The sequence below is a fragment of the Macaca mulatta genome, chromosome 6, assembly GCF_049350105.2.
Source record: "Macaca mulatta isolate MMU2019108-1 chromosome 6, T2T-MMU8v2.0, whole genome shotgun sequence".
Classification (NCBI taxonomy): Eukaryota; Metazoa; Chordata; class Mammalia; order Primates; family Cercopithecidae; genus Macaca; species Macaca mulatta.
This window is the reverse complement of record NC_133411.1, coordinates 157,453,256-157,468,674: the sequence shown is the minus strand read 5'-3', so window position 1 is coordinate 157,468,674 and position 15,419 is coordinate 157,453,256. Positions and strand designations below refer to the sequence as shown.

The 15,419-nt window shown below is 41.2% G+C and overlaps 1 protein-coding gene across 9 annotated transcripts in view; it reads left to right on the top strand.

Annotated features, from left to right (window-relative positions):
* HTR4 (5-hydroxytryptamine receptor 4) overlaps positions 1-15,419 on the top strand; it is a 192,092-nt gene that overhangs the window by 150,498 nt on the left and 26,175 nt on the right. For 7 of the 9 annotated variants that reach the window (XM_078004491.1, XM_078004492.1, XM_078004500.1 and 4 more), the window contains one exon: positions 7,633-11,548. The exons of the other annotated variants lie outside the window; for them this stretch is intronic. In XM_078004491.1, the coding sequence (XP_077860617.1) occupies positions 7,633-7,723 (91 nt within the window). In that variant the 3' untranslated portion in view covers positions 7,724-11,548. Of the gene's footprint in view, positions 1-7,632; positions 11,549-15,419 lie in introns of those variants that run through there. 9 annotated transcript variants of the gene reach the window in all.

Here is a 15,419-nt window from a genome sequence, read left to right as displayed (position 1 = left end):
GAATTGTTGATTCTTAGACATGGAGAGGGCTTCAGAAGTGATCTGGTCAAATGTCCCCTCCAGTACAGTGATATTTTCTCTCACTTGCCTGTAAGTAGCTTTCTATCTCTTCTCCCAGTGAGGGATAGCTCATTATTATCCAAGGTAAGGCATTATATTGTTTGGCAGTCCTAGTTGTTGCAAAGTTTGGTCAAATTTTACTTCTCTGTATCTTCATCATAAAAGCTTAGAATCTTCTAGCTGGAAGTGATATGAGAGCTCAAACAGCCCAGTGGTTATCAAACACTTTTGGAAGGTGTAGCAATCTTTTCTTCAAATGGTATCTCACTTGGAAGTGCAAACAACAAAAATAGAATTGCTTTGAGCAAAGCAGGTGTTGGTGTGGAGGCATGTGTGCACAGCATCATGACCATTGCCCCATCCCTCTAAAGACTCCTATGACCACTCCATAAGGTTATTGGTTGAAGTCTTGTTGAAAATAACCTGAAATAGATTACTGACCTCAATATCTTATAGACAAGAAAATAGAGGCTCGGAGAACTTAAAAAGTTCGCTAAGCTAATGCAGCCACATCATCAGAGGAACAAAGACCAGAACCTAGGTCTCAGAACTCCTACATCCATTTCTCACTTACTCATTAATTCCTCCATTCATTTATTATCTTCTTATTACATGCCTAATAGGGTACAGACACTGTTCTTGGCAGAGGGGCTCCAGCAAAGACCTAGGCAGGCAAGATTCCTGTGGCTAAGGAGCTCACAGTTGGGCTTTTATCTTCTTACTTTTTCCTGATGGTCTAATTCCTGCCTTTGGAAGCTACACACAGACACATACACTCAAAAGTTAACCAGACCATCCTGGGAGACGTCTACATTCAGTCCATTTTTTGCTGACTTTCCAAAAGGGTGAGTTCTAGAATTGAACTGAAAGGCTATTCACACATTTTGGTGGTTTTAGGATGCTCTTTCCTTGACAGAGTTGCAAATTATAAATTATTTTCTCTGTCTCTGGTTTTCTTTTGGGACTATGTATATAATATAGCCATAAAGGGAGAAGCTGCTTCGTCTTTATCACTCAGGAAGATGGAAAGGCCATTCAGACATGTGGGATTTTAAACTGCAAATGCCAGCTGGATTGGGTTGTAATAGGATAACCTTGAGCAGTACAGTAGGACTTGCAGTGGGTAGAGAGGGAAGGACATATGAAGCCTTTCTTGGCCGGACCCAATCTAGTTTTCCAGCTCATTTCCCTCAACTCTTCCCACTGCAGCCCAGCTCCCAGCTCCCCTGACCTAACTCTTTGTGCAATAAACATACAAGACTGGTCAACTTTTCTCAAACACATAGGGAATTATTTTGTCTCTGGATCATCTCTGCTGCCTTGAATGCTGTCTCACTTTCCAGCCTGGCACAAGACTACTCATTCTTCTAGGCATGGTTCCAATAGGAGCTCTCTAAACTTTCCTGGCCCACTTTCCCCTCAGTCTCTTGCCTCTCTTACCACCTGCTTGCCCTTCTCTTGGAAGTTCAGCTTATCCCTCAGTATCTTAAGTATTCTTTATGTACCTGACTCACTGTCACTCACATGGGCAGCTTCTCAAGAGCACTGTTTAGGGGTTGAGAATGCCTGTTGCATGAAGGTGCACATTTAGTGATGTTGTTTCAATGAGGCTCTGAGTTCAGATCCTGACCCCACCACTCTCTAGATATTCTACCTGGGGAAGGTTACTAGGATTCGTTCCACTCAGCCAGAGCCTGCAAATAATAACACCCATGTGATAGGCTTATTGTGAAGTTTATATGAAATAATCCATGAATTTCTTAGCACAGTAGTTGACACATAACAAACATTCAGTAAATATTGGCTGTGTTTAAAACATACTTTTAAGGTATTTTCTCTGAGATATTTTCAGGTTCTTTTATATTGGAATACTATAGAAAAAACAGGTAGATAGTCTGACTCCCAAAGATTCAGGTTTCAATCCTTTTATTTGCCACTTAGGAACCATGGTAGACAATGGAAAAAAGTCATGAAAGGACATTGATTTGACCTCTTAGTTCCGTGTGCATATTGAGAAATAGGAAAAGAAGTACATTGGGATTAGAATCAGCCATGCCTGATTTGATCTCACACTTTGGTGTATTGAAACATGGACATATCTGAGGCTGGCGATGGAATTAAAGGGCCTTGGGAATACATTTTGTCCAGAGGCCACAATGTTAACATCCCAAAGTGTGAAAGCTCAGCTTTCTGCAAGCTTCAAAAAACAGTAGAAAGAAAGATCCTAGAGCTCATGCCCTGCAGATGCATTGCTTTATGTCCTTCCCAAGACACTGTGCTTTCTGCAATTTAGTTTTCTCATCTGTCTGATAGGAGCTTTTGTCACTTGCATGCTACTTTCATTATTTTTTTTTATCATATCACCACTCTACCCATGCCATGCTAGTATTTATTTACTATTTTTCTTTAGATACGTTTTAAATCTAAATAATTGTATTTGTAAAGGAAACTCTGTATCGTGACCTTAAATGCAAAATTACATAGAAAAGATATTTTTTAATATAAATGCAATGAAAATAAAACAAAGTTATTAAAATTTAACTTTATCTCATATTTTTGCCAAAGACTTTGAGCCTGAAGCCTGCACTGCGTTTGTTAGGTATTAGAGACTTGTTAAACCACAGCAGGACCACACTGAGTCAGAATGACTGAATGAAATAATTTGAATCCCCTTGCTGTCATTCAGATTATTTAATGCTGTGCCCATTGTCTGAGATATCACTCACAGAACACATCCCATGTTTGGGAAACACTTGATCTTCTAGCCTCTGTAGAATTCTGGTTGATAGTGAATCTAAAGACAATTTAAGAAATTAACTTTTAACAAGCGAACTTGCTGATAACTTATTACAAATCTATGTGTCTCACGGTTTGTAGACATCTCAGTTTTTATCAGCTAACAATACCCAAGAATTCTATTTCTCATCACTTGAAGATCACCTAGAAAAACATTGCTTTGTAGATCTCTTTACATTTTTTGCTTTCTCATTTTCATAATCACCAAGTGTTTTCTCATCTGTTTATCTTCAGTGTGATGAAAACCAATAAATACTCACTTGTCCACTTTGCTGAAATGTATGTTTTATTTCATTGTTTCCATTCCTTTCCCTTTGGGAGCATCACCAAATGCTTCAGATTTCTAGCTCTGGCCCCTCTGACCTGCCTGTGCTTCCTCTCTACTGCCCGCTAAGTCTCTATCTCTAAGCTGTCTCTCTGGTATGAGTAGAATGGCTGGCGGGAAATCTCATACACCTGTGTGCGTAAAAATCAACCGAGAGCAGTTTTTTTAAATGCAGATTGCCGCTCCCTCCGCCTCACTCCTGCCCTCCTGCCCTCGCTGTCAAAGGTCTGGTATGGATCCTGGGATCTGTATTTTATACAAGTACCCAGTATAGTTCTCATGCACATAGCCTCGGGACCTTTGAGAAAGATGTCTTAGCAAGTGATTCTCCTCCTTCTCTTCCTTCTCTTCCTCCTCCTCTTCCTCCTCCTCTTCTTCCTTTTCTTCTTCCCCCTCTTCTCCTTCTTCCTCCTCCTCCTATTCTTTCTTCTAGAGAACAGGTAATTGTAAGTCTGTTTCATTAACTGCTAATATTAAACTTCGTTATAAAACTTCCCATCACATAAATGATTTCCATGTTTCCGAATGGGCAGAATTCTTGATTTGAAGGGCAAAATACCGGAAGTACTAGATCCACCATTACCCATCAATCAGTCCATGACCCTACATTACACTTTCCTATTCCTCTAACATGGAAATAAGACTCTGTACCTTCTTGCCCTAGAGATTTGCATTGAAGATAAAATGTGAGAAAAGATATGACAATGCTTTGTAAATTGTCAGGGATTTTTACCAACACGATTACAACAAGAAACTGCATTTTAAAAACTCATCCGTTAAAATATTGGAGAAAGATTCTTTTTAAATGATGTTTTGCATCAGGGATTTTGAGTGGCTCTGCCAATGTTTTTGATCAAACATATGTTTGAGGAGAGACAGTTGTGATCTCGCTGCATTTTAAGTTGTGGCATCTCAGCCCCACCCTATCCTATCCTACCCAGATACGTTTAACAGCTTTGCAATGTAATTTCACAGATTCCGGAATTGAGGTCTTTCAGATTCTTTAATACAAATCCAAAATTACCCTCCCTGTGTTTCCCGTGAAACCTCTTCCCTCCACATGGAATATAAAGTATCAGATACTAACAATAGAATATTAAAAGCCAGATTTGAAGCAATTACCCACAGCTTTGGAGAACAGTCCCACACACAGCTGGTGCCCAATCAGAAGGCCTGTCTCTGTCACCCACCATCCCCGCTACTCATAGAATCAGAATGCCAGAGTTGCAAAGGATCTTATAGATTATCCTCCCTTCATTTAACAAATGGGAAAAGTGAGGCACAGGAAAGGGACGAAGTCATCCAGAGTCACTCAAATGGAGGCATTAGAACCCAGGTACCTGTCTTCCGGTTGCTACACTCTGCTGCTTTCTTCTCTGAATTAGTAGGGTGACTTTGTAGCTGGGAGTGAAAGGGGCTTCCTGAGTGTTAAAGCCACGTGCACTGAGGATGATCTTGTTGCACAGGATGGAGGTCTCTTGTGGTGCAGCATAATGTACCATATTGTTTTTTATCATGTATGAAGGCCTAAAAGGCAGATGACACTAAACTGTTAACTGTGAACAATTATGTAAGTATAACAATGAGAACCGCGGCTATGAGCCAACTATCCATAAGATCATTCTATCATTATTCTCAAGTTCTCATCCGTCCTGCTGAGAGAGATGGTTGTGAGTCCTTCATAGCGTTAGATGCTGGGCCACTGTTCTTTCTCCATGGCCGGAGCTATATTGATGTAACCTGGTATTAGGCATCAAATAGCAATACTAGAGTATTTTCAATCTTTATTTAAATCTCTAAAAGAATGTACAACAGAGCCAATATATTGAAGCTGGGTTTGCCAGTGTCAAAGATAGATAGAGAGGGAGAGAAAGAGGGAGCCAATGTAGCCCTTCGGGAAACATTTCTCAAAGAACCTCTTCCTCTCTCCAATTGCTCTGGAGCCTTCCGCTTGCCCAACCACATGGTTTTCTTCAGCTCTGATCTTTTTTCCTCACTCCTCATTCTTTATTATGTTTATTCATGTAACCCCTCTCTTTGTCTTCTGTACTTTCCTCCTACCATTGCAGGGTTTTTTCCCCTCCTTTACACGTAGTCTCCCTAGTTCTACATCACAGAAAACATTGGGTTCCACTTGGCAATGACTCTTCTTTAAAGGTCAGATGGAGTTAGCAGGAAAGAGTCCAATGTTAGTGTCACAGTCATATTGTGTTGCAATAAATGGAGAGGTCACATCACACTGCAGATTTCTCACAGGTGGAACATTTATAACATGCACCTCTGTACATATTCATTTCACCCAGGAATCTGCCATAGTGGGACAAAGAAATGCTAGAGACAGCAAGACCTAAATACTATATCTATAGTGGTAGTTGTCAAAATGATGAATGACAACACAGTAGAACAATTACTAGCACAGATGCTGGTGTCAAAAATGACTTAAATGTAAGGTCTGACCCTGTCATTTATTAACTGTGTACACTTGGGCAAATTACTTATACTCCTTGAAGCTCAGTTTCCTTGCCTCTGAAATGGATATAGTACATGAATTAAGGCACATAATGCATTCAGCCCAATGCCTGGCACACCACTGCTGCACTAATGGATGGTTGTTTTCATCGTTGCTAATAATGACAATAATAACAAATATGACACAAAGGGAATTTGGCCAATGAGAGATGAGAAATTCTTATTTTTTTTTCTTCCCTCTCTCCCTCCTTCCCTTCCTTCTTTCCTTCCTTTCCTTCTTCTTTCCTTACTCCTTCCCTTTCTTCCTTCTCTCCTTCCTTCCTTTTTTAGTTTCATTTCTTCCCTTTCATTCATTCTTCTTTCTCTCAATAGATATGTTCAATGAATAAGACAGATAAAAATGTAAGGGAGCATGTAAAGGCCTGAGGGCACATCTTGAGTTGTCTAGAGAGTTTACACTTTAAAAAGGCATGTGGAAAATCTGGAGGAAGGAACATATAACCAAGGATGAATCAAGGATGAACAAAAGCTATGTTCAGAGCTATGTTCGGATCTAACCCAGAAATAGTTAGATCTCATTATTTAGGGAAGAAATCTTGCATATTCTGCTGTAATAAGAATAGACTTCCAACTGGAAAGAAGAGAACATTTTAGGGAGAAAGTTGCTGTCCAGGATTGATGGAAAGCATTTAACTCTTTCTAGCCAAGATGTGTCATGTCTTAGGGGTTTAAAGGAACTTGTTGCTAATAAGTCTGATGATCTTTGTCTAGGACTGGAGAATAGGTGGAAGCCTGGAGATAGTAAATATTGCCCCAATTTTTCAAGAAACACTAAAGCTAAACTCCAGAAACCATAGACTCATAGCTTGTGTAAGTAAGATTCACTGTTGTATAATAATTCATGCCAAATAATTTCTTTATCTGTTAGGAAAGACTTTCTGTTTGGCAGAGACATTTTAGCAAGGCATTGGACAAAGCCTGTCAGTGTGGGTCTATTCTCAGGCACATTGAGCATTAGATGTTTGACTGCCAGGAAGCCTGTCTTGGGGTAACTATGATTTTCTGTTTTATCTTGCTCAATATTTTTTACCTTGCCTGAAAAACTAAAAGGCAGATGACACTAAACTGAAATATCTACTATTGTAGATTATTTGATCTTCCTATGTGCTTGCAAAAACCTTAAGATCTAGTTTGAGTGGATGCTAAATAATCATATCTTGCATGTTAAAATTGCTATGATTTAGAATGATCTCAGCTGACTAAAGTGATATCAAACCAAGATAACAAAGTTTAACTGAGTAAAATGTGATGATTTATATTTTGGCTCAAATAAATAAATAAATAAAATCAACTATGCAGCAATGTAGTAAAGAACCTTAGGAACTGACAGTTGTTGTATCAAAAATGATCAAAGTTGGCCGCAAGCTCAATATACGCCAATAACTTATTACCATTGTTAGAAATGAACTGAATTTGACTACATTCATAGAAGTAAACCCAACTGATGATGAAAAGTACATGATGTAAGTCAGGCTCATTGCCAAAATTTGTGCACTTTCCTAGTACCATAATTCAAGAGAGGTGTTCAAAGGACAGTGCCCATTATGGGGAATAATCTGAAAACCATAATATGTAATGAACTATTAAAGAAAATGGAATGTGTAGCCTGGAGTAGAGAAAACTTGGAGGATATAATCAGTAGAGGGCACAATGCTGAGGGGGCCTGATAGGTGCACTAGGTCCATCAGGTAGAAGCCACATGGACACCGACTTTGGCTGAACATTGATAGGTTATTTCTAATAGCTACTGTTGCCCAGAATTAATATGGACTGGCCTGTCATTTGAAATTCCTAAGTAGAAGCCAAATAGCTACCCATCTGCATGGCGCAGAGTGTTCCTGCCATGCAGGTGGGCTCTTTCAGGAGATGGTCTGCAACATCCATTTCAATTCTGAGGTTCTGTAATCTTCTCCTCTCTCTAGGGATGCAGTGGAGTGTGGTGGCCAATGGGAGAGTCAGTGTCACCCGCCAGCAACTTCTCCTTTGGTGGCTACTCAGCCGAGTGACACTTAGGCCCCTGGGACAATGACCCAGAAGACAGCCATGCCTCCGAAAGAGGGCCAGGTCCTAAGCTGCTGCTTGCGCGCGACTGCACCCGGTATTCTCTTCACCTGAGGCCTTCCTTCCGCCGGTGCAGGAACCCGGTGCACGCTGGGCTTTTCCTCCGAGATTCCAGCAGGTGGCGCTGGAGGGAGTCAGAGGACATAATGGCCTCCTTGTTCACTTTTTATTTCCCAGCACTCCCTCTGCCCAGATTCTCTGCTCTTGCCGCATGGTCTCTGGTGTCTCTGACATGTTCCCGTCACTCACTGTGTCTGGTCTGTCTCACTCACGTTCTAAGCACGATAGCTTGTTGTGTCCTATCGCGGTCACTGATGTCTCCAAACACACCTTCTTTGCTGTGTGGGCTCACAGATATCAACAAAATACTCCCTCTCTGCTTCTGTCTTAGCCAGAGTCCTCGCTCCTGTCTTGCTTACTTGCTTGGTCACGTCCGTCACAGCCATGTTCAAGCTATCCCCTGTCTCTTCTTCACCCTGTTCTGTGCCAGACGCTAACACAGTTTTCTCCCTGTGTCTGGGTCCAAACGTGCATCCTCTTGGCGGGCCCCCTTGTCAGTCCCAGACATCCATTTGCTCTTCCTTATGTCCAATGTCCGTCCTCCTCTTCAGGACATGCTCCATATATTTTCCATGGAAGACACAGGGTCAGAGATCTGTCAGAGGAAAATGGTCTCCACAGCAACTCCGGAGGGAAACTGAAGACAGATAGCTTCCCCCTGGTGTCCTGGCCGCTGGCGTGTCTGCCCTGAGATGCTCACTGTCCTGCTGGGCTAGAACGGGACATCTTCTAAAGAGCCTTGGGCAGGGCTAGCAACATCGTAGGTGTTTATTAGGCTTCAGGATCTTTCCCATGAACTTGTGATGTCATTTTAAAACCTTTCAATCTGGCGTTGTTGCTCCCAAAGGAAGAGAACTGTTGGAAGTTAACACTGGGTAGACTCATTTTCCCCTACAGCTCCCCCCAGGTGCAGGAGGGCAGGATCCAGCAGTACTGGGGATGCGTAGGCAATGCTGGACTTGAAGCCAGAGGACCCAAGTTGCCGCCCTGGCTGTGCTGCTAACAAGCTGTGAGATCTTGAATACTGTTTTTTTCATCTCTGGACCCCACTTGCCACATCTGTGCACTCAAGCTTGGACTAGAGGATCTTTAAGTTTTCTTTCTGTTTCTAGGACAACAGGATGCTGCTATAGCCGTCTGCTACCTCGAGAAGCCATGGCCTGCCTGCCTTCTGGCTTTGTTTCAAAGGAAAGACCCTCCTCATTTGGGCCTTTTAGACCCCTGACCTTTCCAGCTTTTTCATTTAGATTAACCTAATGTCTTTTATTCAAAGCTGATCAGTGGCTCTTGCGAATGCCCCAGAGCAAAAGTCCCTGGAAGGTAAATGCCAAACCCAGAGCCATGTGAGATTCTGACTTTGATCTTGGCTGTGGTTTGATAGCATCTCAGGATTATTTATCATACTCTCCTTTTTTCTTGTTGCTTATGAAGTGTCGGTTATTGTTTCCATTGTTGTTTACTTTAGTTCTGGAACTGAAACTGACAGGAAGAAACTTTGGAATAAGGAAGAGAAGATTGACCAAACCATCCAAATGCCAAAAAGGAAAAAAAGAAAAAAAGAAAAAAAAAAAAAAGAAAAAAGCCTCTCTGTCCTATGAAGGCTTAATTCTGTTGGGGAGAAAGTCATGTTTTAGGGAAGGGAAATAGCCTGTGAAAGAGAAATGCTATTCAGAATTCGTGAGAAATATCTCTCCATGCTGAAATGTTCTTTGTGTGGACTGGGATTCTCCCTGATCAATGGAGCAGGTTGAACCTGGGAACCATTCTTGTCACATATGAAGAAAGTTTATTTAAGTTCTAACTTGCACCCTGACTCTATGGCTGGACCAACCCCCTCTGATTTTTCAAGTCATTGTTCCCTTGCCATCACTAGGCTCAGCAACCACCATTAGCAGGCAAGCACCATTTGAGGTGCTTTTCTAATATGAAGAAGGGAGCAGCCAGCTTCTGGGCCCCACAGCTCTGGACCTGATGATGAGACCCAGCCAATCTGCTGTGGCGGCCCACACACCCACCCACTGCCTGCATGAGTACGTTGGTGGGAGGAGTACAGCGCAGAGGCAGCGCATGCACTGGGTCCATTGCTGACTTATTAAGCAAATTGAACTAATTCCTGAATGTCTCAGACCTCAGAGAGAATCTCTCTTGTCTACTTCACAAAGCTGTTGTGGAGATAAGTAAGATAAATTTTTTTGTGAAAACATTCTGTAAATCATAAAATGCCATTCCACATATTTATCATTACTTAGGGCGTTTTGGATTACGGTGGATGTGCCTGAGCACTCAAGGACTAAGAATTTATTTACCAGGAGGTAAACCAACTTAAGAGAACAAGTTTCTATGTTGATAAAGAAACAGAGAAAGAAATGCCCCAGGGCAAAGTTCACAGGAAGGTAAATGCCAAACCCAGAGCCTTGTTAAAAAAATAATATTTTAAGAGCACCCCTTGGGTATTAATTCTTCCTGTATTCCCAGCACTTTGGGAGGCCCAGGTGGGCGAATCACTTGAGGTCAGGAGTTCAAGCCTGGCCAACATGGTGAAATTTGATCTCTACTAAAACTACAAAACTTAGCTGAGCATGGTGGCATCTGCCTGTAGTCCCAACTACTTGGGAGACTGAGGCAGGCGAATTGCTTAAATCCGTGAGGCAGAGGCTGCATTGAGCTGAGATTGCACCACTGCACTCCAGCCTGGGCAATAGAATGAGACTCCATCTCACTAAATCAATCAATCAATCAATGAATAATATTCTAAGAATTGTAGAAGCACCCTTTGGGTATTAATTCTTCCAAATCTGTGCATCCTAATTTGGTCATTTCAGGTTGCCCAACACACAAATTTATGAATGGCAAAAACTCATTTAAAGGGATTTTGTTATTCACAAAGTAGGGGACTACACGCTAATTTTGATGATAATGAGTGTAACTTCTCATATGACTTCAAAGTCACATGGAATAAGATTCAAATGTCTGTTCACTATAAAAAATGTATTTGAAGAAGAAAATACTTGGGCCATCAAAATCATCCCCACATTGTAAATTATATATATACAAATCCTATGAAAAAAAATCAAACATGGACCAGACTATGACCAGCTAGCACGAATACTACATAAAGAGTCAACTAAGATATTGAACCTGATAACTTTTGAGAATTTTCCTGATCTGATAGTCTATGTATATGATTGTTAATTGTGGTTTAATGCTATTTTAGCTAACACCTTAATTTTATTTACATTTTTAATAAAGTAGAATTACAAAGGGGCCACTTATGCAGTTTATAATGCACTGAGATCCCTTGTATAATCAACATATAAAGTACATGTGTGCCCACCACATAGAAGATGAAACAATTCTATCATTTCAAAGGATTACAAATTGTAATGATGGTTTTGTTTTGGTTTGTGAGATTGTATAGCTATGATGTATTTGAAGTTAAGGCTTTGAAGGTCCTAGAATCCCTGATTCTAACTTTGTTTACATGGAAAGCATCTTTGGCTTTATGATTATCAACTTTTTGATGCAGTTTCCAGAAATGTGTTATGGAAAAAATTGGAGCCTACATAGATTTTTTAATTGATAAATTCTATTTATTGATAAATTATACATATGTTTATATGAGTGCATTCTGTACATGTTTATATAAATTATATATTCAAGGAAAAAAATGAGTCTGAAAACTAATGACTGAATTTTGAATATGCAATAAAATGCCAAAGTCAACTCCCTTGCCTCAGTCTTGTGGAGCTTCTTGGGAACCTCCAAGATCCCAGGGCATCCTCCGGTAGCTACGTCATTTGAAGCTGGAGAATTTCCTGACTCCAGTACCAAGTTCCCCTCAAAGGAAAGCTAGAATCCCCAGGCCCTATATAATGTGATTTTACCAGATTCTACCTGTCTGCCTGTCTGTCACCATCAAGGCCTTCAGCAATAAGACAGATCTCTATGACATGGTCACCTCATGAGCAGAGGATGGGGATCCTGTCCAGCTACTCTCAGAGCACAAACCACGAGGAGCCATTTAAGGCAGTGTGACAGTATATATCTGGAGGTCTCGGATTGAGGTTAAGCATGTCATCCCTGCTGAAGCCTTTAGAGAAAAAAAAAAAAAAAAAACTGGGGGAGGTAGGTGGTGTCATGAGCCATCCAAGAGCCTGGAGTTCGTCTCCCTTAGGCCCAGGTTATGTGTCAATGAAATCTAGGTACCATCTCTTCTGGGTGTGGAACAATGGAATGAACCCTGTCAGCAGTCAGGAGACAGAGCAATGTCCAGAGTAAAATAGACTTAGCTCTTTTGTTTACCTCTTGGGACCTATCTTCTCACATATAAAATGCCAGGGGTGGAGAAGAATTAGGTTCTCACATCAGAATCCTTTCTTCATTCACAAATTTACCTGGAATTCCATCACATGAAAGATTCAAGCCGGATGGGGAATAGTAGGTCTGGATCCCCTATCTCTGGTTATTGTAATCTATGCCCTGGAAGGAATCTTCTTGGGAGCCTGAAGCCCAATCGCTTGACCAGGGAATATCCTCTGTGCCGGTGCTTATTTTCCTCCTGTCCTTAGCTTTTCTGAGGCGGTGTTCATAATACTGCCATGAACTGTTTTGTCCAGGTGACAGTCATTTCCTCAAAATCACGCCTCCCCGTTACAAAATCTCTTCTTCCAATCAGAAAGCACACTGTCTCCTGAAACTTCCTTCCTAGAATAGAGACCTGAGCCTTCACTGGTTGTGAAGCACCTGCTACTAGACCCCAGAAAACTCCTGCAGAACCCACCTTCAAACTAACCTACCCTTGGGAGAATGCCCTCTTTCTTGATTTCTTTACAAATTGTCTATTTTCATGTTGGAGCATCTCTAGATTCATTCAAGGGGAAGAGACTAGTATTGATTTAGCACTTACTGTGCGCTAGGTGGTTTCTATTTGTTATAGTTTAATTCTCTCAATAGCACTATGGCATTCAGAGAAAAAGAGATTTTCTGAACACCAGCTATGAGGCAGGGTCTCTTGCCAGAAACCTACTAATAAAGAAACCTGACAAGGTCTCTACTCTCTCGTGTCAGAAACCAGAAAATAAACAAGGAGACATATATACATGAATAAGACAAGTTTAGATACTGATACGTGCTATAAAAAGAATAAAAAATAGAGATGGGCAAGGGGATGTTTCAGCTGAAGTAGTTAGGCACGGTTAGATGGAGGAGGTGTGCTCTGTGATGGGGGACAAGAATGCTAAGGAGTCAGGCATATATTTCATCTGAGGGAATATCGCGTCAGGCAAAGGGAAAGGCAAATACAAATGCACTGGGGCAGAAATGTGCTTGACATAGCCAGTATAGCCTAATGAATGTGAAAAAAAAGTGGTAGGAGATGGGATCAGAGAAGTGAGTAAAGGCTGATCATAATCCAGTAGCTTTGGTGCCATTTACCAGTTACTACATGTCAGCCTCGGTGAAAGCATTTTACATGAGACACCTCATTTAACCCTATTAAGCTAAGTATCATTTTCCCATCATAGGGATCAGAAAACCAGGCTGTACATCAGAGAAGTTAATCTGGAATTTTTAAGGATGCAGAAATTACCTGCGGCTGGAAATGGAGCGCAGGTTCCACCAAATCTAAGGGGACTTGATCCACCTGAGGCCTGTTCTTGTTAGCAGCAAGAACAGAAATGGATGGATTCTCTTCTTGTGCACTATTCCCCTTTGCCTCTTTGTTTCTCCGTGGAATTTTGGCTGTCTGCAAACAAAGATGCATTTATGCAGTAGGTCTTCATTGATTTCAAGTTAGCTAGTTCCAAATGGCATCTAATTGGAAGGAAAAGCCAATTATTGGCCAGCCAGAAAGTGATTCTTGATAAAAATTATTTTATCAGAAATGAGTGGAAATCAATCTGGCTATGTAATCGTAGACTTTCTCATGCATTTCCTTATCTCTATCCTTACTGACATCATCCTTTCTACAACTGACATTCTCTTTCATCTGCATTGGGGAATTAGGCTCTAAAGCGTAACTTTCAGCATGCCATTTCCCCAATCAAAACCCCTCAAGGACTCCTCATGGCCTACCAATACTTTCCCTAAGTCCACTGTCGGAGTTTTTCTTCCAGTTATTCCCCTCATCCCTGCAAAGCAAACAATATGCTCAACTCTTTGGATTTGCACATTCAGCTACTACTCCTGCTGTTCTTTCCACTGGGCATGCTTCCCCTGGCACCTCTTACATGGTGTATTTCAAATACCACCTCCTACCCGAAGTCTTTTCCAGCCTCCAGGACTGCATGAGGTTTTTGACCTATTCCAGCCCCGAAACACTTTGTTCTTCTCCTGTGACATTTCGATATGCTTTTCAGTGTGCTTCATTAATTATGTTCTTTTTGATCTCTCCTACTAGATTTTGAGCTCTTTGAGAACTTTGGTCAATTCTTATTGCTCATCTTTCTTTTTCCTAGTGCCCAACACAGGTTTTTGTGCACTGAAGTTATCAAATAAATTCATTGGATGTATTTGTTTGAAAGAATGTGAAGGTGTTCATTGTTACGGCATCTCCACTGTACCAGTCTGCTTTGCCCCTTCAGTCCCAAATCTCAGTGCTGCTCTGCCATTAATACTCCACCCACTGCAAAAGCTGCAGCCTTCTGATAAGAGAAAACTCTTTCAGTGACAGTTTTGAATAAAATCAAGATGTTTATCCTACCTTTTGCAAGTGGCAGAAAGATTAGAGTTTTAAAATACCGTTATATCCCTGAGTTATGGCAAGTTTATTTTCTCTTTTGGTCCTGTCTATTGAAAAAGGACTTAAGCTTAAAGTTTTGTATTTATAGAATGCTGTGATGAAGCAGACCGAAGTTTTGTAGGTTACTTGACATTGTGTAATCCTGGAGGACATTGGCCTCCATTTCACCAATAATGGCATTTATTGAGACAACGTAGAGCAAATGAAGCGTGAACTGAGCCATAGATGTAGAATGGAGCCAGTGAGAGTTATTCAGGCTAGAGTGTAACAAAGCATATACGAAAGATGTCAGAAAATGTCAGATTTTTCAGCAGCATCCTTTCTAATTTGCTGTGTGACTGGGCATGTCTCTGCACCTTTCTGCCTGAAGTTTTGCCATTTGTAAATTGAGAAACTGTCTTCGGTTAGGAGCTTGGGCTTTGACATTAGATGGACATAAGTTGAGATTTAGAGTCTACCAGTTACTGAATGTGTGACACAAGCAAGGTCCTCAACTCTTTGAGCCTCAGTTTCGTCTTTGCAAGGGGATAATCATAGCACATTGCCCATCCAGTGTGATGAGGCGTCAGTGGGTTAAAGCATATAAATAGTGGCACACAGTCTCTGGCATACAGTAAGTTCTCACTGAAGTGTAGCTGTTACTATTATTACTCTGAATTTCATGACATTTGAAATTCAGAAGCAGTATGTGGAGTCATATGGAAAGGGTGTTGAGAAACCAGGAGCGGGGAAGTGGTGGAAGTGGCAGGCAGTGATTGTTTCTCTGCCAGTTGTCTAATCTGAGAAGGGAGAGGTTAAGAAGGCTATTCAGGAGAAGATGAAGATAGTAAGGGATTTGGCTGTGGAGTC